Source organism: Chenopodium album, chromosome 5 (assembly GCF_948465745.1).
Source record: "Chenopodium album chromosome 5, dcCheAlbu1.1, whole genome shotgun sequence".
Lineage (NCBI taxonomy): Eukaryota > Viridiplantae > Streptophyta > Magnoliopsida > Caryophyllales > Amaranthaceae > Chenopodium > Chenopodium album.
Window position 1 is genome coordinate 57,614,492 of NC_137838.1, and position 25,397 is coordinate 57,639,888.

Sequence of the window (25,397 nt, forward strand, 5' to 3'; positions counted from 1 at the left end):
TAACGAATCCAACATCAATTACAATTTTTGATATCTAGAAACGAAACCGACTAAATGACTGATTTCATCAAGATGCATATGGTATTTCACTAAAATGAATGCAACAGATCATCAACGGAAGTGCAGATATACAATTGCAATGAAAACTGAGCAGCTTCGGTATGAGCAGCTTCGGTATGAGCATCTGACCAACCGCTGACTGATCTTCAAGCAATTTGTCTGTACCTTCTACACCAATCGTGCATCTGATTAATCGCCCTGGAGTGATTCATTCAAGCAATATGTTTGAATCTTCTGTATCAACTGTGTGTTTCTCATTTGGATGAACAACATCCTATCCTACTGAACTTCACCACTGAACAAAGATAGATAAACTGGCATCTACTGACTCTGTGAATTCAGCAGAAAGCAACTGAACCAGAATAATCATATCGCTCCGTGCCCAAACAAAAATCAGCACCAGCATGGTTGGGGGCTATTTGAACTATTCTGGGCATTTAAGTCAAATATGTATTGTATCCTCTTTGGAGCCAGAGCATGAGACACAAGTCATTCAGACTTATGAGGCTATTACTGAGTGATTCCTAAGTAACATAATAGGAATGTTGTCATCTTTGTGTCTCAGATTCTCTTTTTCGACGGTAAGAAAAGATTGAGTTGAGCGTCACTCTTCCAACTCTCCTGTTTTTCCGACTCCTTTTACTCCTGCCTTTCTTCTTTTCCTTTTCAACAGAAAGTCGTGAAATTGGTAGGTTGTTGATCCAAGCTAAAGGCACTAAAGCAGCCAAACTCTGCATCATGATCCCTACAGAGAGGCTAGTATAATTGTCAGAAGTTATACCAAGTACTGAAGCCAATCCAATGCCTAAAAACCCACTAACAATTGTTGACAAAGTTAAAGCTGAGGCCAAGAACGCAGTGACTGAAGCCTCACATCCTGAAGGGCATAAGCTCCCAATAAGCACAAAAAATGGTACTGTTTTAAAAGTAGCAATGGTCTCAGCCAACCCTGAAAAGCACAAAGCGAAAACATTGTTTGGTATTCCGAACTTCAGGTTGACTTGTGTGACTAGAACAAGGTCAAGGAGGAGAGAAAAGGCATACAAGAGTTGCACTATGCCAATCAACTTCCTTATGGGAATATTTTTCCAATACCGGTCATAGAGCACAGTTAATGATAAGAGCAGCATCTGCCCAATTACCTTGGAAACACCAATAACTGAAGGGTCAAGATTAAGGGATTGTGTTTGATAACAAAAGATAGATCCTGTGAGCATTGGCACCATCGCGATAGAAGCTACAACCCAAAATAGAGGACGAGATATCTTATCCTCACTCAAGGCAACTAGAAGATCAGAAAACTGTCTCTTTATATTGCTCATGCTTGAACTTTGTTCAACAGTAGAACTTAGAGGCTTCGATAAACCAAGGGACTCCTCCTTTGTTGATATAGAAATTAAAAGTTGAACAGACAGCAGGAGTGTAAAGATAGATAAGAGAGTCCTTGGATGTGATTTCGATAGTAGTATACCACCAAATGAGTTGCCTAGAATTCCTGCAACTGCTATTGCCATGAATGTATAGGACTGTAGCCCAACAATTTTATGTTTTTGTCCATATTCTGCAATAAGAGCATCTTGTGCAACCTCTGTGACAGCTGCCCCAAGATTACTGAGAAGAACGCATGCCATAAGAGTAGGAAAGGCTTCACCCACAAATGGAATAAACGATAATGGTCCCCATGAAAAGACCTGCAAGATAACTACAAAGTATGAACTTATTTATGAGCATCACCAATTTGGCTTAGCCTCAAGGCGAAGACAAAATGCACCACATTATTGCAATATGCTAAACTAGAGAAAATCAGCCAAAAATTACCGACAAATGAAGATAATGTACTTGTAAGAAAATGAAACCGATATATAATAAAGCATAAGCACAAAAATAGCTGCTAAACATGAAAAGACACCAAGAGATAAGAGTAAATGGATCAGAGTAAAGTATAGCACCCGAAGAAGCAGATGAGGGATGTTGGTTCAGGCATACTACTCCTACCTCCAGATAAAGCCGTCTGGTTTTAAGAGCTCACATGGCTTTGGGGGCAGGGGTTATGGGCATGACAAGCACCATTCTAGGATTGACCTAACATTCTATACAAAGAATCATAATGAGGTTAGAAGAACCAAAAATCTAGATCATACTAACCTTGTGACCCAAAATTTTCATTTCAAAACTTGTTTGGCCCAAATTATTCATATATATATTTCATAATTTTAGCTCTTAAATTTTGTATTAGAACCAAAAAATTCAAACTCTTACCATCAAAAGACAGTATTACCTTTGTCTCAATATATTACGCCTCGTCCAAGTATCATACAACATTAGTGGTCAACTAATCCCATTGTTCCAGCCCTTCATAAATCATATTTAGTAACTACTTACGGAGTATCTTACATTGCTAAAGTACTACAGCAAATTTGCAAATTCAATCATAAATCATTACCCTTTTTTACATTCCTGTTTGTAAAATTACACGGAAATTAAGGATCTAAAAATAAAACAAATAACAATAAAACAAAACACAATGGGAAGTACAAAACATTACTTTTTGAGTAAAACAAAGATAGATTAATATTAATGATGTCATATCATCAATCCTTTGCAAAAAAAAAAAATTAAAAAAAAAAAAAGGATCAATAACATGCTCCTATTAGAAAATTAAGAACCAATCATATTCATTTAAATTTAGGAGTGAGAATAGGAAAGTAAGAGTGAGAAAATAAGAGCCGGCATTAATTACATAATTGAAAAAGAGGGATAATTTGGGTTATTTGAAAAACAAAATACTTACTAAAAAAGGAAAGGAGGAATGTAATTTTGAAATACCCAAAAAGGAAAACAGGAATGTAAAAAGGCGACGTACTATTACATGTTGGAAAATTGCAATCTTAAGGACCACATATACAAAGCTAAAAACAAAATACAGAGTACAACCATTAATTACACTAATATGCCATGTTTGTCATAAATCTCGTAACTTATACTCCCTCCATCCCTTTATTACCTGCCTAATTCTCATTTTGCACGGGAATTAAAAAAGTTAAAGATTTCTTAAAACTAATAATTGGAAGTATAAATATGTATGTGGGGTTAGAGAGAGATAGAGAGAAAGAAAAAGTGGTGGAAATTAGGAGAAACAAAGGATTGGAAATTGATGTTAAAGTACGAAAAAGAAAAAAAAAATAAAAAAAAAAACAGACACTTAATTTTGGTTACCCAAAAAGGAATACAGGCATGTAATAAAGGGACGGAGGGAGTATCATTCTAAGAAACCTTTTTTAATACGTATATGCAGCGCTAATGGCTGTAATAGCATAACCCACTTTCTATATTAGATGACATTTTCCAGAACATATTAGATTTATATGAACAACATACTACGAGCACATCAATTTCATGATTGTCACTTTGTTGGCAAGTGAAAATTAAATGCCAATGTCATTTTTAGCAAGGATTACATAATATAAACCAACAAAATATAAAAACAAACAAAATATATAAACCCAAAAAAAAAATTAATTCAGAAACTAACCTCCAATACAAATATAAGGAATTCTATGAGCAGCACCAATATAAAGAGCATCAGATAAAATCCCATAAAAGGGTTTAGCCACCATTGGAAGAATACCACAATATTGCACCCATTGTAAAGTTGATGGGTCATAATTCAGATTTTGTGCCATGTGAAAATTAAGAGCTAACCATGGAAAACACCTAAACCCTTGTACCCAATAACCCAATCCACACAAAACCAACATTTGTTTTCTACTACTACTAAAAGTATTTTCATTTTTGCTAACACCAATCTTTGTTTCAACAATTATCTCATCACCAATTCTCCATCTCATGGGGCTCTTGTCCTTACATTTTCCCCCGAAAGGCGGCGGCGCGGCTGCCTTTGGGGGTTGAATAATGGAATAATGTTTGTTTGTAGAATTGGGTTTCCATAATTTGTTGAAAAAATTGTAAGAGGTAAGGAATTTTGAGGTTTGGGATTCAAAACAAACGATGGGTTTTTTCATGGAAATTGAAGATGATTTTGGGATGTTTTTGTTTAGTAATGGGTTTGAAATTAATCCATTGGGAATTATTAATGAAACCATTACTCTTAAACCTTATTAACAAGAAAATGCAAGAAAAAAAATTTAATAAAGGGAAAAAATGAAAAAGAAATTAGTCCTTAAATTTGTTTGGCTGAATTTTTAAAAGGTATAAAATAAAATTCTTGATTTATCTAGTGATGAGTAGAAGAGTGTAGTGTAGGGAAGGGAAGGGATTTTTGGGGAGTCAGCCAAACAATTTCTCCACAATATGAGTCATTGGGAATTGGGAGGGAAGAGGTAGAAGAGACAGAAAGAAATTTCCAGACTTTTTTTGAATATTTAAAGCTGAATTTTACAGCTGCTGGCCTTTTTTGTCTTTTTTTCAATTATTTTTTATATTCAAATGTATTTTTGGGCAAAAAAATATGGAATTCATAAGTTTGAGTTTCACTTACGTTAATCCTTACCTTGAAGTATTTAGGAATTACCGCATGTTTTGAGGGACTATAATTGAAAAAGTGGATTATTTTATAATTTTAGGTGAAATTTTTGGTTAATTAATTGTTTATAGAGGCAATTGCAACATGTTTATTTATCGATTATAAATTGTAGAAATAAAGAATGGTATTCTTATGATAAATTCGAAAATGGAACTTTTTTTTTTTTTTGACAAAGGATACAAACAGATTACATATTAATATTAAAGCAAATAAAATTAACCGACGCTTCCCCAGCTATTTGATGAGCTCGATGCACGCGTTGACGATCTGCCTTGTGAATGCAGCAAAATTGAAAGGTAGAGCCAATAAGTTTAATCTTCCGAATGAGCCAAAGGTAAGCAATGTTACCATGACCCTCCCCCCTAAGAAGGGAGACAAGATTATAGGAATCTGTAAAAACTGTTAGCGAGCGAATCCCGCAATCAAAAGCCCATTGTAACCCATACATGCATGCTAAGGCCTCCGCGTGTAAAGCTGAGTTGCAAATCCCGAAGTTACTGCCACCAATGATCCGATCATCCAACGGGTCTGCATTATCCACACACCATCCCATTCCAGCTTGTTGAGAATATTTGAACCAGGATCCGTCAATTTGGAGAGAAAGTAGAGGCGGTCCTTGGATGCCTAGTCCAAGTTGAGCTGTGTAGAACCCAGGCGAAGGAGAGGCATCCGCAGCATATCCTGCAACGGAGGATGTGGTCGTAGAAGCCTCCGTACTGACAAACAGTATGTGCGCCTCCATAACCTGCGCTAACTGAGAATCAAACGTCTGGGAAGTAGTAGAAACCTTAAAGATTCTGGAATTTCGACATAACCATAACGTCCAAAGGGTACCGACGAAGCTACCCAAGCGTGTACCCGAAGGACCATCCTGACTAGTAAAAAGTCGGATATACTCTTGGATCCAATCTGAGAGAGAAAGGGTTCCATTAAATTCTGAACGGATGCCGAGGCAACCACCCCTCCATGCTATTCGTGCATTATAGCACATTCTGAAGAGATGTTGTAAATCCTCCGGTTCAGATGTGCAAAGATCGCACGACACATCTTGAATCGGAACACCTCTACGATCAAGTTCCACCTTAACTGCAAGCGCACAATGAAGCAGTTTCCATAAAAACAACTTCCATTTTGGTTGTAATCGGAGCGACCAAAGAACTTTCCAAAAGGACCCAATACCATCAGATGTAGAAGTCGGAGAGTGTAGTTGCTGTATCATTGCGTAACCTTTTTTAACCGAGTACCTCCCCGACGGGGTTCTGGACCAATAACGAAAATCTTCATGAGTCGTATCAGGCCCCTCCATAGCTAAGATTGTGGAAGCATCCGAAGGGGAAAACCAATCAGTAACTTTAGCATCATCCCAGACCAAGGTATGAGGGTGAATGAAAAAATTGACCGTAAGATCTGTAGTATTTTGTAAAGGTATCCCGGGTTTAAACTCTGGGATACTACCATTGACCCAACTAGCCGAACCAGCAAGAGTCGATCGACCGTTCCCAATTTTCCAATGGCAACCCTGTCGTAAAAGAGAGTCTGCTTTAAGTAACCCCCGAAGGCCATACGAATGACGGCCAGAGAACCGCGGGCGACTCAAAGAGTTGTTGGAAAGGAAGGTTGTGCGGGCCCCAAAAACTTTAGACACTAGCAACTGGGGATTAGTGAAGAGTCTCCAAACCTGTTTCATAAGCATCGCTTTATTTAAGGATGACAAGCAGCGAATGCCCAACCCTCCCAAGCCACGGGGAAGGTGCATGGTATCCTTATTCACCCAGTGCATTCCTTTAGTATCAGAATGCGCCCAAAAGAAGCGCGCTAGTATCGAATCAAATTTCCCCGTAACTGAGACCGGTAACTCATAGCAAGCAAGAAGATGGGAAGCCATAGCTACAAGAATTGAATTAATAAAAATTAACTTCTGTGGTTGAGAAAGCCGGATAATATTTAAACAATGTATTCTTCCGATTATTTTGTCGACAAGGAATTGGAAGTGGTCCTTCTTTTTCCCGACGAAATCAATAGGGGCCCCCAGATGATGATCGAACGCCTGAACATGCTTCATTTGGAACAATGATTTGAAACTAGCCTGATTTGTTATTGTTCAAAAACTTTTGTTAATACATAATACTCCTTCCGTTTTATAATGTTAGTCCCATATGAAATCAATCACATAAAATAAGAAAAGAAATATATTTAAAATCTAACATTAACATAATTCATAATTAGTTTACCTTGTTTAAATTTTTTGATTTTTTTATTAGGAAAACACAAGTCATAATTACATAATTTAAGGTAAATATTTCCTTATTTAGAGTCATGTCATCAATCCAATCAGAAAAATACCCTAAACACGTGGTCCAATCAAAGAGGGACACGTGTCCAGATGGGTCCAACATGTCAACCCCAGATAACAAACAGAATGGCGGCCCTCAGGGCCAAATTTCCAAAAAAGCTGTGAAACGGCGCAACCCATTAGGTCATCCTGACTTAACAAAGGGCACATTTTCCAACGACCATATAAATAGGGAGATTTCCCCCATTTTAGGGACACATTCAATTATTACAACAACCCTACATTCTCTCACATTAGAGAAAACACCTGATCTCGGAATGCGAGAAGATCTCACTTTTTTCTTTTCCGCATCTTTTCATCTTCTACGATCAATAGTAACTTGATGGTCGGAGAGGTATTTGGGAGCTTAGGTTCGATTTAATTACCACTAAAGTCAATTTAAAGTTTTTGGGCGCCTATTGTTTTTAAATCTAACGATTTTGGATTTAAGTACTTGATTTAAAGTTAAAATATTATTTTTGAAAATTATTTTATTTAAAATTAATTAATTTAGCATTTATTTAAAATAATAAGTATGTATTTATACATATAATTAAATTAGTGTGTTGTATAAATATTTTAAAATAAAATGAATTTGAATATTCATTATACCCTTTTAACTTGGGTACTATTTGTGTCATTTTTTATCGGTGAATTTTGGGTAGTCTTAGGATGGACATATAAGTTGATGAATTCTTTCTATGTGCATTGTATTCAGTTTTTGTGTTATTTAATGTTGAATAAAGTGATTTATGAAAGGGATTTAAATTATATATGTGGTACATGGGATGATTTGTGCAATGTAATATCTATGAGTGATCATTATGGGTATGTGAAGCATGTAATTATGTGAGTTTGATTTATGGTTATTTAATGATGTTATTTATTGTTTGGGGGGGGGGGTTATTAATAGGATATTTCTTTCTTTAATTTGACTAACCTCCAAACCTTACACCGAATGAGAGTTTATTTTAGTTGAAGAATGGATGAACATGTTGTGATAATGAAATATTGAATTGAGAATTGAGAATTGAGTTATGACTTTTTTTTTTTTTTTTTTTTTTTTTTTTTTTTTTTTTTTGTAAAAGGTTATTACTTGGGAATTTTTGAGAATAAGCTTATGATCTGAAGGAATTGAGTAAGTTTAATTGGGAAATTAGAAGAGCACTGGTGAGCTAGTTAATAAGTATTAAAGTGTGAATATGTGAGTTAAACTACGAGTGTTTCGTAGAGGATTGGGAGATGATTGAGAGGAGAACTACGACCTACGAAATTATAATGAAATGCTTGGTGATGTTATTTATTGAGGTGAGTTACGGGGGCGTAACTCTTTTCTTTTAAGGGGGGTAGGATCCGATGTATTTTCGCGCTTTTTACCTCAATTATGCTATTTATTGCTTGAGTTTGCATGATTTTGCTTATTAATATGAACTATTATTGTATTTATATGCAATTAAAGTATGTAAACTCTGGCCAAGTACGAGTTTATTAAGCATAAGTTTAGTTTTTTGAGTGTGCATGTTGAGGATTAAGCTATTTGCAGCAATACAAAACACAACAGTTTGAATGGTTTTGGAAAATTTATGGTTTTCGAGTTAAGTTTCGAGGGCGAAACTTCTTTTAAGAGGGGTAGATTGTAATCCCCCGTATTTTTAAATATGTAATTAATGAAATTTAATTTTATTTATAATATTGTTTTGTATTTTTCCGTAATTTAATTTCAAAATATTCAAATTATTAATTTGGATCAAAAATTATTTTGGTACAAATTATTTTATGAACCTTCATTCTATAATTTATTTCAATACAACTAAAGCTTAGTTCATTTCAATTATTTGGCCAATTAATTTTATGTGGCCCAATCTTTCTATTTACCCCACAACGTTCTCTCCTATAAATACCCCATGAATCCCCAAAAATTTCCCACACAAAAAGATTAGTCTTATTTTCTTTCTCCTTTGTTTTATTAATTTGTGTAATTATAATTATTGATTTATGGGTTTTAATTTTATTGTTTGAAAGTAATTTAGTTAGTATCAAGTTGTATTTTGATGATTAAACTTTATAATTTCATATCTTATAAATGTCATAATTTTCAGATTTTGTATATTTTACAACCTAGGGTTTTTAATTATTAAAAATCATGATTTTAGGGTTTTTATGAACAATTGATTTAGGGCTTTTATAGTAATGATGTTTTGAAATTTTGGTGATTGTAGACACCCATTTGTGTCTCCCCAAAACCAAACCCAGTGATGAGTACCTTTTACGTCGAATCATGATCGAATGAAACGAAAGTGTGGAAAGGTCTAGTATTGCGGAAAGTTTTATTTCTTTTCCTTTCTCTTCTCTCTGTTTTTGAAAACTTTATTTTAAGAAAACAGCCAATCCAGTTTGGTTGGTCCATGATAAGGGTCCAATAGTGGTGTAGTTGGATAGGGCTTGCAAAGACCTTTCAAACGATATATTATAAGCCCAATTCCGATGAATATTGAGGAAGTTATGGCCAATTTACTAAACTGGGCCCGGTTTGAGTTTTAAGTATGGCCCAATGATCTAGGGGAGGGCCTAATATGATTTATCATTCCTAATGTAATTAGGAATGGTTTTGGTCTTCTAGAACATTCTAGAAGGTCTTATCATTCTTAATTCAATTAGGATTCTTTAGAGTTTTAATTAGATCAAATAGCATTTTCGACTGAAATTATATTATTTTATCTTCCAGTACGGTAAAATTATCATAGTTTCGAAAACGTGTTAAAAGCCGGTTTGGCGTCCAACCCCAGGCCTTGGCGCCTGGAATCAAGATTAGCGCCAGACGCCAGAATTGGCGCCTGGCGCTAGCCACAGTTCCTGGCGCCAATGAGCCAGGGCTGGCGCCAAGTTGTTTATGTGATTTTCAGACTCTGTTTTGATAAATTATCTTTTTTTGGCCGATTTTCTTTATAAATATCGTATCAAAAACTCCGTTTTCATTCATCTACAATCAACAATCACCAATTATCTCCAATCACCGATTATCAATTTTCTACAATCTACAGTCAATAATCATCAACATTCTCCAATTCTCTTTATTCATCATCTTTCTTTCATCAATTCTCAATTCTTAATCTTTTGGCATTCTTTCTTTCTTGCTTTTTCAAATACAAAATTCCGCATTCACAAGATCTTGAAGCACCTAGCCATATTCGAAGTTGCCTTCGCCCTAGACGTGAAAGGTTTAATTTCTGAGGGTTTGGTCCCAAATCTCTATTTCAATTATTTAATTTAATTGTTTTGTTTATTGTTTTCCTTGAAGTTACTAACGTGTGTATTTTGTAATTAGAAAGAGGTACGAGGCATCCAAGTAAGTACTTTAATGGTTTTATTGATATTATGATATAGAAATCATGCTTAGATTGTTATTTTGATTCCTAGTATCATGTCTAGGGTAACTTTAATATTAAGTATGATTAAAAGTATGATGCCTTTTATTCTCTTCCTAATATTTATGATTGTTAGTATCATGTTAGGGCTAAAGATTTGATTTTTATTGCTTAGTGACATGCTAGGGTTTGTTATTAATCTTGTTAGTATCATGCCTAGGATCTTGCTATGCTTTAACATGATTATGATTATTATTATTATTATTATAGTTATTATTCGTGATATTGATTATTTATTATGTTGCTTGATGATTTATTTATTTATTGCTTGATCACACCTTTTTATGCATGTTTAAAGGGAACTTGGTACTTGTAATCACGCTTAATAAGATATTAATAATCTTGTTTAGGGTTTATTGTGATTATAATTTCAAGTGATCGCCAATAATAGATTTGTTTGTGCATTAATGTTCAACCAACATAGATTAAACAAGTTTAGGGTTAATCCTATTGATTGTATGTTAGTCAGAAAGCGCACATGAATACGAGCAGAATAAAGTAGAGGCCTATTATTAGGGCAGGTTCAATCTCTTTTAGGTTGGATTTGTACCATCATCCCCGAACCCTTATTTGGTTCATGACCTTATGGAGTTGACGATCTCTTGGATCGTTAAGGGGTGTAACCTTCACCTCGTGAACGGTTTACAAGTTCCTTAAAAACTTGTTGGCGACTCTTTTGCTCTATCTTCTTCCCTTTTGGACGCCACCGTACTTTAGTGTATGATCACAGTGGGGTTCAAGCTAGTGGGATTTTAAAGGCTTGAAACTATTCCCTACAGTGATTATAACTAATGATTAGTTTAACTTAATTCCAGATTATTTTAAATACGTAAATTCGTGTTTTAATTTTAAGATTCCCGTTCGTTAATATTAATCCCGTTTTAATCCCAATAAGGTTCTGAACTCATCCGATTTTAATAAAAAAAGTAGTGTTTTCCATGTGGAAACAACGTTTTAAGAAACACTTACTACTATGGTAGTGAGCACCACCGTCTCGTGGCCAAATTTAGCCTCTAAATATGATTTTCGGGTAGTTTTTTATTTTAACGAAGTTTTTTTATACTTAAAATATTATCCTTGAGTTTGATTAATAAAATTAATTATGTTTAAAGTTAATTAAGCATAAATATATGTTTTTATTGAAGTTTTAAGTGCTGGAAATAGTTTCTAAGTATTTACTTTTGATGTTTTATAAAGAGGGTTTAATCACCCATTAAAAAGGGAGATTATTAGGGGTTTTTAAATAATATTAAGATTTTTATTAAACTTTAAACTTGTTGTAATTTATTTTAAGGTTTTTATGAATAAATTTTAAAGAATTATATATAAACCTTTAATTTTAACTAAAGGGAAGGTTTTAAAGTTGTTTGATTTGGATTTTGAAAGTTGTAAAGTAAGTTAGTATTGTTGTAAATTTGATTGATTGGGTATTGATTGAGATGTTATTGTTTGGTTTAGTAGAGGAGTTTGTTGAAGGTGATTTCTAGTTTTTAAGTGGTCAACCGAATTGTTTTCTCAAGGTACGTACAAGTTACGAAATCTTCCTTTTAGGTGCATGTTTAAGGACGGATCGAGAACTTAGTATCATGTATAGGGACGACTGAGTTAAATTGTTTGGTTATACATTGAGATTTCCGTATGATGTGCACTATTATACTTTGTAAATATTATTTATGAATTAACTTTGCAAGATGCGCTTAGAGGCACAGGTATGTGAATATGTGGAATGATTTATTTATTACTCATTCATGATTATTGAAATAGGATGAGTAAAGGAAGAATTCAAGTCTTATAAGATGAGGTTTAGGTTTTGGGGTGCCTTATGCACTCAAGGTGTTTATACACCGAGGTAGTTAAAGGAATAAATAATAAATGTTGCTTGTCACTAATAAATCAAGAATTGAAATTGGAAACTTATTTTACTTGATTGAATTGATATTGGATTGATTGTATTGTTTGCATATGAGTCATCACCAAGTCTAAACCTGTAAATCACGTAAAGTGCAAGATGGATGAGCAATAAAACTCTGGATTGGTGCACTTCTGGAGTAATGACTATCAGGGGTTGGGGTACACGGTGTATTAGCTGCGTACTTTTATCGAGGCCGTCTGATCTACGAGTCTCCTATTTCAAATATTTTTTTAAAACTAGTCGCGCCCGTGGTCGTTGGATGTTTATTGATGTTTCTGAAAGGAGGCATGGGGTTTTTCTTTTATTGATGTTCCAAATGGAGCATGGGTTGGACAACCTTGTCTATTGCGTAATCCAATGAATAAAAATAATGATTTACCTATCGTTAATTAATGGAGTCTTAGTAATATAAATAGTTGAGTCATGTGTCGAGTTTATAAAGTAATGATGCGTGATGATTGACTATTAGTAGCATGTCAGGGATTTCTTTTATTGCAGCTTGTATGTACTCAGCTTTGTTGATTGCGTGCTTTATGTGTCTTTCTTTGGTCATGGCCTTCGCCTTTCAATGATCTTGTGACGATCCAATTTTTACACTTGTAATATTGGGGAGCAGATTAACCACAGGTTCTTACATACACAGCATTCGCATTAGGGTTGTGGGATTTTGTGTAGAGAGTTGGTTATTATTCGCAGTTTATTTCTTTTCATAAGTTTGAATTTATTTAAACTCTAGTTTTATTTATTTACTACTTTTGTGGGGTTTTGAATAAGGGCCTTAATGGTTCCAAGTTGTATGATTTAATTTGGTTTTGAAACTTATACATATTTGTTTTAGTTTTTCCGTTGCTATTTTCTGATAAAGCCTTAACATTTGAACAGGTGGCGGTAGCACGCCAGTAATTCTCTTTAATATTGTTCAGGGTCCTAACAGGTTCAAAGAGAGAATTATTGGGGTGTTACACGGAGCTCCTACCAACCGGAGTCTCCGTGTTTTGCAGGTACAGATTGCGCTGGACCAGTCTTGGTGACGTAACTCTCTTGAGGGAGTAAAAAACACCCAAACGGTTGGGAAGGTCTAACGAAGTGTACTAACTGCACGGAAAATTAACTCCTGATTGGGAAGGTCCCTACTGGAATTATAAAGAAATAAGAAACACCACCTACCCCTTGGAAACCCCAGACGGTAGGCGGCTGCCCAGAAATTAGAATGTAGACAATCTTAAAAATTACTAATTCTAAGAACTGTAAATTTTTGTTAATGAAAAGCCTATCAATGAAAAGTTTCTTTTTCTTTTCGATTCTGTTATTTATTGCTTTACATACTGTAGACACCTACAAAATATCTCCCCAAAACCAAACCCGATGATGAACACTTTTCACCGACATTATTGGTCGGGTTGAGTATTTAATCTTTGAAGTGCTTAAATCCATTTTCTATCCAACACATTTCATAAATCAATCCATTTCCTAGCTCATTTCCCTAAACCATAACCTATTTTCCACTTTTCGTATCCACATCACAAAACCGAGCTGAACTGATTTTTTTGTCTTATAATTTTGATTCAATTATTATTTGGATTGATAGGCCTTGAAAAAATATTTCCAACCATATATCATAAGACCAATTCCGGGCTATAACAAAAAAGATATGAGCCAAACACTAAACTCGGCCCAAAACCGACACCCTTCCACTAAAATGACCATATTTTAAAATCTATAAATCATTGTCACCTGATTCTAGTTGGGCTGGAAATTAGACTTGATAAGATTTCCAATTCTATATTATATGACTTATTCCAAGTTAGGGATTAAAAGTTATGATGATATTAAAAACAGGTAAAAAACTGGAATCACCGCACACAGTGCAAAAGCACCGTGTCACGGGAGTGTGCCCCATCTGACGGTGCCTGACACCGTCTCACGGTATTGAGCATCGTGTCACGGTGCTATTTTCAAAGATTTTTCGCGTCAAATTCCACCGTGGCACGGTACCTGCTGCCGTGACACGGTGCCTGCTGTCGTGACACGACATTTCTCACCGTGTCACGGTGCATTTTCCATGTAATTTCCGCGTTTTTCCATACCGTGACATGGTGTACTATACCGTGCCACGGTGGAAACTTCCGTGTCACGGTACGTGTGCCGTGTCACGGAATTTTCTTTTGTATTTTTCGCGTAAACCCTTCATGCGTTTTCACTTCCCGTAGGTAAAATATTTCCCGCGTCGCACTGTTTTCCACCGGGTCACGAGAGTGTGCCCCGTCTGATGGTGCCTTCCCCCGTCAGACGGTGCTTGGCACCGTGTCACGGTGATCTCCGCCGTGTCGCGGTGTTATTTTTTAGGGTTTTTATCTTTTTAGGGTTCCGTGTGTTCCCTCTACTCATTTTCCCTATAAATACCCCCTTCCTTTCTAGAGTTCGGGGCATCAAATCCTTCTCTCTTTCTCTCTTTTACACAAAAAATTATTCTCTTCTCTTTCTCTCATATTCTAAGCCTCAAACCTATATTCCTAATTACATCATTCATCCCTTAAGCACTCCAAGGAGTCCATACAACACCCGAGGTTCCGTCCTTAAACCAAGGCGTGAAAAGTATAATTAATCGAGGGTTTGGACCAAATCAACTCTATTTTTTATATTTTTTAATTATTTAAATTTGATTTATATTTTAATTGAAGTTACTAACAGTTTATTCATGATGTAGCAATTCAAGGAAACGCAGAAAGTGAGTAATTAATCACTTAATTACTCTTATATTTATTCTTGTTGCTAGTATCATGATTAGGTTAATTATATTTGATTTGACTAACAATTTATTGTTAAATTGATTCCAATATTAATGTTTATTCTATTATTATTTATAGATCACCATATTGCATGTTTAAAGGGATTATGTAATTGAAAATCAGCCGCCTAATAAGATAATTTGGACAACCGGTTTAGGTTCATTTTTAATCTTGTTGTTTAATCAAGTGATCACGATATTTTAGAATTATGTGTTGCATTAATATTAAACCAATTTAGCATAATAATTGTTTGGAGCAAATTGAATTTTATTTGTATGCCTTTGAGATCGCAGGAATCACTTTTCACTATAAGAATCGAGTAGAGGCCAATACGAGCGAATGTGACTCCATGACTCACTTCGTACCATCATCCCCGATCCTCCTTTCGTGGTTCCGAACCATATGGAGTTAGTAATCTCATGGATTATGAATGAGGTGTAATCTTCACGGGTCAATCTTTGTTGCCTATCGTTGTCCCTTTATCGTGGTTGCCTTTTTATGATCCGTGAACGGTTTACAAGTTCCTTAAAAACTTGTTGGAGACTCCCTATTTTCCTTGTCCCTAATCGTATTATGACAATTCCCACTTCCTATGAGTGCCAAGAATATTCACACATGCTTTAACGTAGGCGCCCTTTGAGCGACGCCTACAATTTGGCAACTCCATTGGGGAGGATTCTTGGTTATTTATCGATTTGAGTGATCGATATTTAATTAAGATGAGTGGATGAGACTTGAAAGATTCTTGAAAAATATTCCTGTGATTAATTTGGCATTTTTGCATAAGCATAGATGTTTAAACGGCGCATTTAGGTCTGTCCCGTAGGAAAAATTGAATAACTTGATTGCGAACGAAGGAAAACAGGGCACCATTCAGATTTTCTGACTGCCGTGCCACGACAGAATCTGCCGTTGTCACGGTTCAGTGCACCGTCAGACGGTGTGCAGCATCGTGCCACGGTGCTCTCTACCGTGTCACGACAGTTCTTAAATCAGCCCGGTGGCTTATTTTCTCTTCTCACAGTCAGCTTCCTTCGATTTTTCTGAAAAAACGTGTGTTTTCTACATACGTCTTAGCCCCGGGGGGGTTTAATCTCTATCAAACCGAAAACGCTAATGGCAATAAGGGTTCATCCGAGTTTTTTAAATCCACCAAAACCATAGAGTTGAGTTCGATTTCATCACGAACTTGCGAAGCCGCCCGTTGGAATACATCCTCAAGGGAGGCTGCCTTGCTAACGCGTCCAAACTCTTAACCAAGGCACTCTATTGACACCAAATAAACCTTACCATAGTCGAACATAGAACTTGACCTTAGGTTGCGAACTATTCTTTGCATCATTGTGCCTACGTATTTTATGTTTGGTCGTTGTGATCCTAACTTTAACGATCTTTCTTTGTCTATGGTGGATTATTTTATGACTAACGATTGCCAATGGACCGTACTCAATTAGTAATTAGCGCAAACTAAAAAAAAATGTCGTGCCATGTCAGCATCCACCGTGCCACGGGAAAGTTCACCGTGTCACGGAAGTTTCCACCGTGGCACGGTGGAATTCTAGAAAAAAATATTGTCGTGCCACGTCAGCATCCACCGCACCGCGGGAATGTTTACCGTGTCACGACAATTTTCACCGTGGCACGGTGGATTTCCAAAAAAAAAAAAAAAGATCACCGCGTCACGGTAGCTTGTACCGTGACACGGTACAGTTTTCCGTGTCATGGTGCCTAGGGTATAAGTCCTGTTAGTTTTTTTTAGTCTTCCGTGTTAATTTGGTCCTTTCGTCAGTCATTTTGGTTACTGTTCACATGTCTAGCCATACGATCATACCACGAGTCTTATAACATCACTTAATCACTCACGAGTCTAGTATTATTCCACACACTTTATTTATTTTTTCTTGACTCGAGTCATACACCATGTCGTTTATGATCATATACTAGGTTCATGCACCCCCACTTCCGTCATAATAACTGTAGACACCTAAAAATGTCTCCCCAAAACCAAACCCGATGATGAACAACCTTTCACCGCCATTATTGGTCGGGTTCAATATTTAATCCCGAGAGTGCTTAAAAAATCGTATTTGATTAAATTCATATTTTTGAACAGTCCATGGATTAGCCTTGATGTTTGGAAAAAGCATAGTTTCAATTTCAGTCCAAACTTATTATTTAATTTTAGCCCAAACCTTTTTTATTTTATTGTTTTGTTATTTATTTTTGGCCCAAACCTTTTATTTATTTTATTTAATTATTTTCTTATTTTAGCCCAAATAATAATAAGCCAGAAAAGGCCCGAAATTATCAATCGGCACTTAAAATACCGAATGAAATTAGGGTTAAAAGTGTATTTAGACGGAAAAGTGGGCTGGGAATTCCAGCGCCATGGCAGGTACCCACCGTGTCAAAGGAATCCTTCCCGTCTGACGGTGGATTTTCCCGTGACACGGGAAATCTGCCGTGACACGGGAAATCTGCCGTGACACGGGACATTCCGTGTCTTTTCCGCGTAAACCCTTAACGCGTTTTCTTTCCCGTTTTCTGAAAATTTCCCGCGTCACAACAAAAATGCACCGTGTCACGGGAATACTTCCTGTCTGACGGTGGGACTTCCCGTGTCACGGTACAGTTTGCCGTGTCACGGGATACTTTTTTTAGGGTTTTTATCATTTTAGGGTTTCGTGTGCTCCCTCAGCACATTTTCCCTATAAATACCCCCTCATTTATGATGTACGGGGCATCAATTTTAACTCTCTGGTTTATTTTTCTCTCTTCTATGCTTTAGCCTAAACACTAGCCTACCCTTTTCACTTCAAAATTCCTTCTTCAAGTACTCAAAGGAGTCCATACTTTACTCGTGGTTCTATCCTTAAGCCAAGGCGTGAAAGGTAGAACTATTTGAGGGTTTGGCCCCAAATCAACTCTACTTTATTTAATTTAATTTAATTAATGTTTTATTATTTCCTTGAAGTTACTAACTCGTTTATTATTTTGTAGATGCAAACAAACAGAATCAAAGTAAGAATTATGTTCCTTTTATTTCTATTATTTTTCTAACGATTTTATGTTGTTGGAATTGTGGTTAAATTGCTTCCGATATTAATGTTTGCTCTATTATATTTATTGATCACCATATTGCATGTTAAAGGGAATATGTAATTGAAAATCACGCCTAATAAGATAATTTAAACAACCGGCTTAGGATCCTTTTTAATCATGTTATTAAATCAAGTGATCACAAATATTTTTGAATAATGTGTTGCATTAATATTAAACCAATTTAGCTTAATAATAGTTTGGAGCAAATTGAATTTTATTTGTATGCCTTTGAGATCGCAGGAATCACTTTTCACTATAAGAATCGAGTAGAGGCCAATACGGGCGAATGTGGCTCCATGACTCACTTCGTACCATCATCCCCGATCCTCCTTTCGTGGTTCCGAACCATATGGAGTTAGTAATCTCATGGATTATGAATGGGGTGTAACCTTCACGGGTCAATCGTTGTTGCCTTCGTTTTCCCTTATTCGTGGTTGCCTTTTTATGATCCGTGAACGGTTTACAAGTTCCTTAAAAACTTGTTGGCGGCTCCCTACTTTATTTGTCCCTAATCGTTGTCCCTAATCGTATTATGTCAATTCCCACTTCCTATGAGTGCCAAGAATATTCACCACATGCTTTAACGTAGGCGCACTTTAAACGACGCCTACAATTTGGCGACTCCACTGGGGAGGATTCTTGATTAATTATCGATTTGAGTGATCGGTATTTAATTAAGATGAGTGGATGAGACTTGAAACATTCTTGAAAAAATATTCCTGTGATTAATTTGGCATTTTTGCATCTGCATAGACGTTTTAACGTCGCATTCAGGTCTGTCCCGTAGGAAAAATTGGATAACTTGGTTGCGCACGAAGGAAAACAGGGCACCAGTCAGATCTTCTGACTGCCGTGCCACGGCAAAGTCTGCCGTGTCACGGTACAGTGCACCGTCTGACGGTGAACAGTACCGTGGCACGGGAATTTTCGCCGTGTCACGGCAGTCCTAAAATCAGTCCGGTGGCTTATTTTCTGTTCTCACAGTCAACTTCCTTCGATTTTTCTTAAAAAACGTATGTGTTCTACATGCGTCTTAGCCCCGGGGAATTTAAGCTCTATCAACCCAAAAACGCTCATGGCAATAAGGGTTCATCCGAGTTATTAAATTCACCCAAACCATGGAGTCGAGTTTGATTTCATCACGAACTCGCGGAGCCGCCCGTTGGCATACACCCTCAAGGGAGGCTGCCTTGCTAACACGTCCAAACTCTTAGCCATGGTACCCTTTTGACACCCAAAGCTTGACCAATAGTTGAACATAGATCTTGACTCTAGGTTGCGAACTTTTTTTACATCATCGTGCCTTAATGCTATGTGGTTGTTTGGTGCTAACCTTCATGTGTTTACTCTTTTGTTTAACCCATGACCGAGGGTTTTTATTCTCACATAGTAATTAGTACGGACCTAAAATCGGTTAAAATATGGAAAAATCACAAAACTGACCTGGAACTGCGCACCGTGTCACGACATGTTCTGCCGCGCCACGGTGAACAGTGCCGTGACACGGGGCTCACTACCGTCTGACGGTAGACTGCACCGTGTCACGACAGTCTGCACCGTGACACGGTGCCCAGGAAAAGTGTCCTGTCAGTCTTTTTTCGATTCTTGTGCGTACGTATGTGGATGCTGTGTCCAGTTTGGTCTCATGTCTAGCTGTACGGTCAAAACACGCGTCCACAACCTCACCTAATCACTCACATATTGTGTTCACACACTTTTTTCTTTAAGTCGTGCACTACTTTTTGATCGTATTTTAGGGTAGTCTTGTTTTTGTGTCGTTTTTTTTTTCGTAGTAAGTCGGATGGTATCCTCCCATATATTTTTTTTACAAAAAAAAATAAAATAAACAAGTAGAATTTCAAAATTATAGATTTTTAATAAAAAAAAAATTTCTTTTTTCCTTTTTTTTAATCCGGATGGGTTAAGGTTAAGTTTGGTCATTAAAGGTGTGTTTGTTTCGGTGTCACATCACTTGGTCAAGAAGTAGGGGTAGATTGTTACGGTTCGAGTCAATACCTCAACAACCTCTTATACCAAAGAGGCGTACAAGGAAACCACCTCAATCATCTCCGCAAGACCCATCTCCAGTCTACTTTCAACCAATGGCTACTAAGGAAGACATCGAGAACCTCAACAGGACAATTGAAAGGTTGTCTAACATGATGCAGACACTCACCACTAGAGTCAGCACGGTAGAACAAGACAGTCAAAACAATGTCACTACTGCTGCAATGGACAAGATTAAGGAACAGATGAGCAAGATTTCTGAAGAATTAACTTATGTGGAATAGCCTGTCACCTCTTCGTTCATAAGAGACAAGCTTTATGAGAAGTTTTCCACTGCTGACATTCCCAAATTCAAGCCTACTGATAATCCGCTTTTCCATTTGAAGGATTTTTCTGCAACCATGGCTCTTAAGGGAGTAGATGTGACACTCTTCCCTACAGTGTTCCCTCTTTCCTTGGAGCATGCCTGTCAACAGTGGTTCTATTCTTTGGAATCCAAACATGTCGCGACCTGGGAGGATGTTGCTGAAAGCTTTATGAATCGTTACAAATGTAAAATTCAAGCCAAGACTTCTGAACGTGAACTCTCCATTCTCAAACAGAAAGAGAATGAAGGCTTCACCACTTACTTAAGCAGGTGGAGGGAAACAGCCGCGCTCTTGGTTGATCCCCCCAAAGAAAAGGAAATTGTTCGCTTATTCATCGCCAATTTGACTCATAAGTACAAGCAACACTTGAGGTTTCTGCCTCTGAGTACCTTTGAAGCTGTATACGATATTGGAATCAATATCGAGGACGAACTAATGAAGTCTGTTGGTAGCAACAATAATAACAGCACTTGGAAAAACAAGAAGAACGACACTCCTTCTTCTTCGTCTTCTAAGCCCAATAATGCTACCAACAATATCAATATCAATGATGTAATGACCCTTAATGCTCCTCCTCAAAGATTCCAAAGGCAAAGGAGGGTTTACACACCTTTCGGAATTAATTATGATGCTGCTTATGACCGTTTGCATGGTCAAGGACTGATTATGCCAATTAGACCATTTCCAGAACCTCGATCAGAGAATAGGACCGCTAGCTATGACCCCAATGCTTATTGCAAGTTTCATCAAGGCAAGGGTCATAATACTGAGAAGTGTTGGAGGTTGAAGGATGCAATCCAAGACCTAATTTATGCTAATCAACTTCCTGTCCCTCTAGGGGGCAAGAAGCCTAACATTCAAACAGGTCCTCTTTCTGATGCTTTGGCTATCATGGGAGATGAAGTCTCCTTTGATCCGTCAATACTCATTCAACCTGTGGATGAACCTCTGCCGGAAGTTGTATTTGTCTCGAGTTCTGAAGAAGTGAATGGAATTTGGGATAGTGACGAAGAAGACGTTTATCTCAAGGATATAGCCTGTTCATCTCTTGGCACAAGTGAAGATGTGTGGGGGGACTTTGAGGTCAAGGTTCTCACCAGAAGTGGACAGTTTCAACAACCTAATCAACCTCCACCTCCACCACAATCACATCCGATAGTTGATCCCATCGACCCTGTGAACAGCGATGTGGTCAAACAATTGCAAAAGACCAAAGTGGAGATGAATGTATGAAAGCTTTTGGCCACCTCCCACGAGCATCGAAAGGCTGTAATGAATGCTCTGGTGAAAATAGGAGTTGATGATGACATGACTCCTCAATGACTGGTCAACTTTCTCATTACTGAATTGCCAAGTACTAGCAATCTGATTTCGTTTTCGGACAAGGATCTGCCCCCGGAAGGGGACCAACATAATAAGGCCTTACACCTCACTGTGGTGTGTAGGCAGATGAATGTTCCTATGAGCCTGGTTGATAATGGCTCTGCAATCAATGTGTGCTCACTCCGTACTGCAAAGAAGTTGGGCATAAAGAATGAAGAACTGACTCCCTCCACTCAAGGGATTCACGCTTATGATAATACTCGTCGTCAAGCCGTGGGTACTATCATACTGAACATAACTACTGGGGCCATTGAATGTCGCACTAAATTTCAAGTGGTGGACATTAAGGCCTTTTTCAATCTTTTGTTAGGACGCCCTTGGCTTCATGAGCTAAAGGCGATTCCATCATCGCTGCACCAGAAAGTGAAAGCCATAGTTGGAGGGGTTTTGCTTCTCCTATGCGCATTCAAGTTATTGACACTCCTATCGTCCATGTTGAACATGACGAAGAAGATGAAGATCTTTGGGGGTTTTCACTAGATGATGTTCTCGTGATTGAAGAGGAAGAAATGTGTCATCTCGACTTCGATCCCTATTCAAACACCAATATCAATGCCATTCTGAAGAAGCAAGGTTATTTCCCTAGAATGACTCTTGGACTCAAGAAGAAAATGGCTGAATCTTGGGGTCATCCTGGTGCACTCAAGAAAGATACTTTTGGCTTGGGATTCAAGCCAACAAAAGAAGATGTGAAGCAAGCTCTATCAAAGATGAAGGCTCGCAATAACGCTCGAATCATGAAGAAGGAAATGACCATGGATCCATATCCATTAACACTCAATGGCCAGTACATCAAGGAAGGGGAAGACTTTCCGTGCTATGAATTCCCTGAACCATTCGTCCATGATGGGATCCGTGAACCAGGATTCGAAATGTTCCTCGATTGTGACTTTGTTGATGAAGACGAAGAGCTCTTCACAACCGAGAAGCCAGCTAGCCCGAACTCTGATGATCTAGGAATCAACCTGCTTTTTGGAATGGAGAAGAATGAGTCTAAGCCGGTCCGCAATGATAACTCCGAGCTCGTTCAAGCTGTCATAGCAAAGAAGGATTTTGACCCCTCCGAGTTAATCGTCCAAGATGAGAACATTTCAAGGGGATGGCCCAAGACATTGAGGATCACTACGCCAAGTGGAGAGAAGTTGGAAATAACCGCTGGCGAAGGTCCTATGTTTGATGAGTCTGAGTCGTCTGGGTCCGAGTCCGAGTCTGAGTCTAAGTCTGTAGACGAGTCCTTAGAGTCTGAGGCCGACCCTCTTTCTGCTATAGAGTTCAACCCTGAGTCTCTTGTTGAGTCCTCTCTTTCTAGTCCAAATAAATCCGGTGAGGTCGCAGCCGACCTTGCCCCTCTTGATGTATTAGCCAATGAATTCAATAAAATGAGTACCTGTGCTTACGATGCGTGTCATTCCCCTAGCCCTGATCAATATTTCTTTGCTAATGATAAAAATGAGAAAGAAATAATAAAAGCAATGGAAGAACACGAAAATAAAACAGCAGTTATCGAAGATACAGAAACAGTTAACATTTTCAATGATACGACTGTTAAAGAAGTAAAAATTGGATTAACACTAAGTCAAGATGAACGCAAAGAGCTAATTAACTTGCTTAGTGAATTTGTTGATGTATTTGCTTGGTCATACCAAGATATGCCAGGAATTGACAGGGATATAGCTCAGCATACGATACCACTCATTCCAGGTATGAAGCCTGTCAAACAAAAGCTGCGCCGTATGAAACCGGATGTGGCTCTCAAAATCAAGGAAGAAATCAGGAAGCAGTTGGCCGCAGGTTTCATCAAAGTATCCAAATATCCAGAATGGATAGCAAATGTGGTTCCTGTTCCAAAGAAGGATGGAAGGGTCAGAATGTGTGTTGATTACAGGGATCTCAATAAAGCAAGCCCAAAAGATGGGTTCCCTCTACCTCACATTGACATTCTGGTCGATAACACAGCAAACCATGCACTCCTATCATTCATGGACGGTTACGCCGGATATAATAAGGTATTGATGGCCGAAGAAGACATGGAGAAAACCACATTCATCACGCAATGGGGTACATATTGCTATACAGTTATGCCATTCGGGTTGAAAAACGCGGGTGCCACCTACCAAAGAGAAGCTACAGTGTTGTTACATGACATGATGCATAAAGAGGTGGAGGTCTATGTTGATGATATGATCGTTAAGTCTAAAGATCGCCCAGGCCATATTATTGCACTTCGCAAGTTCTTTGAAAGACTTCGCAAGTACAACATGAGATTAAATCCAGCAAAGTGTGCATTCGGAGTCACGTCAGGCAAATTACTTGGATACGTGATCAGTTCTCGAGGAATTGAAATAGATCCTACAAAAGTAAAGGCGATCATGGCCGTGCCACCGCCCAAAAATGAGAAGGAGATTTGAGGTTTCATTGGAAGGTTGCAGTATATAAGTAGGTTCATATCTAAGCTCACAGCGATATGTGAACCTATATTCAAGAAGCTCAAGGAAAATGTCCCAGTCACATAGGATGACGATTTCCAGAAAGATTTCGACAAAATCAAAGAGTACTTGGCAAACCCACCCGTGTTAGCGCCAGCAATACCTGACTTTCCTCTTCGACTCTACCTTACGGTCACAAGAGAAACGATGGGGGCAATGCTAGCACAAGAGATCGAAAACAAGGAGAATGCAATCTACTACTTGAGTAAGAAGCTTCAAGGATATGAGACGCGATACACACCACTTGAAAAGTTGTGTCTCGCACTTGTGTGGGCCGCACAGAAACTAAGACATTACATGCTCACTCATACGGTGCATGTCGTGTCCAAGATGGATCCTCTCAAATACTTGTTCGAAAAAGCGACACTCAATGGCAGATTATCAAGGTGGATATTCAATCTTTCTCAGTTTTACTTGAGATTTGTGCCACAAAAAGCCATCAAAGGTTCTGCGGTTTCTGACTTCTTAGCAGACTTTCCGCTAGAAGAAGTTGAAAATGAAGAAGATGAGTACGATTTCCCTGACGAAGATTTACTCATGACTAAAGATGATAGCTGGACGCTCTATTTCGATGGAGCTTCAAACCAAAAAGGATGTGGTGTAGGAGTCTTGCTTGTATCACCCAATGAAGAGCACATCCCAATTTCCATGAAGTTCGACTTTGATGTCACCAACAATGTCGCAGAATACGAAGCATGCATTTTGGGATTAGAAACAGCTGTCGCTTTGGGAATTAAGAAACTCAGAATCTACGGTGATTCTTCACTAATCATTAATCAAATCTCCAAGATATGGAAAGTGAGAAGTGAAAGTCTCGCTACGTATCAAGCTCATTTAGAAACTCTCACGGAGCAACTAGATGAAGTGGAATATACGTATTTGGCGAGAGAAGAAAACCAATTCGCCGACGCACTAGCTAAATTAGCATCAACGGTGCGAATTCCAATTGATACAATCAGAATGCCACTGACCATAGAAAGAAGATATGAG

General features: G+C 37.7%; 1 protein-coding gene across 1 annotated transcript; it reads right to left on the bottom strand.

The window, feature by feature from the left end:
- Positions 1-201: 201 nt before the first annotated feature.
- On the bottom strand, positions 202-4,333 carry LOC145630783 (putative folate-biopterin transporter 9, chloroplastic). The gene is made up of 2 exons (XM_081682948.1): positions 3,593-4,333; positions 202-1,762 (listed from the first exon to the last, which is right to left on the bottom strand). The coding sequence occupies exons 1-2, from the start codon at positions 4,161-4,163 to the stop codon at positions 609-611; spliced, it is 1,725 nt and encodes a 574-aa protein (XP_081539074.1). The 5' UTR covers positions 4,164-4,333; the 3' UTR covers positions 202-608.
- Between the last annotated feature and the right edge of the window lie 21,064 nt (positions 4,334-25,397).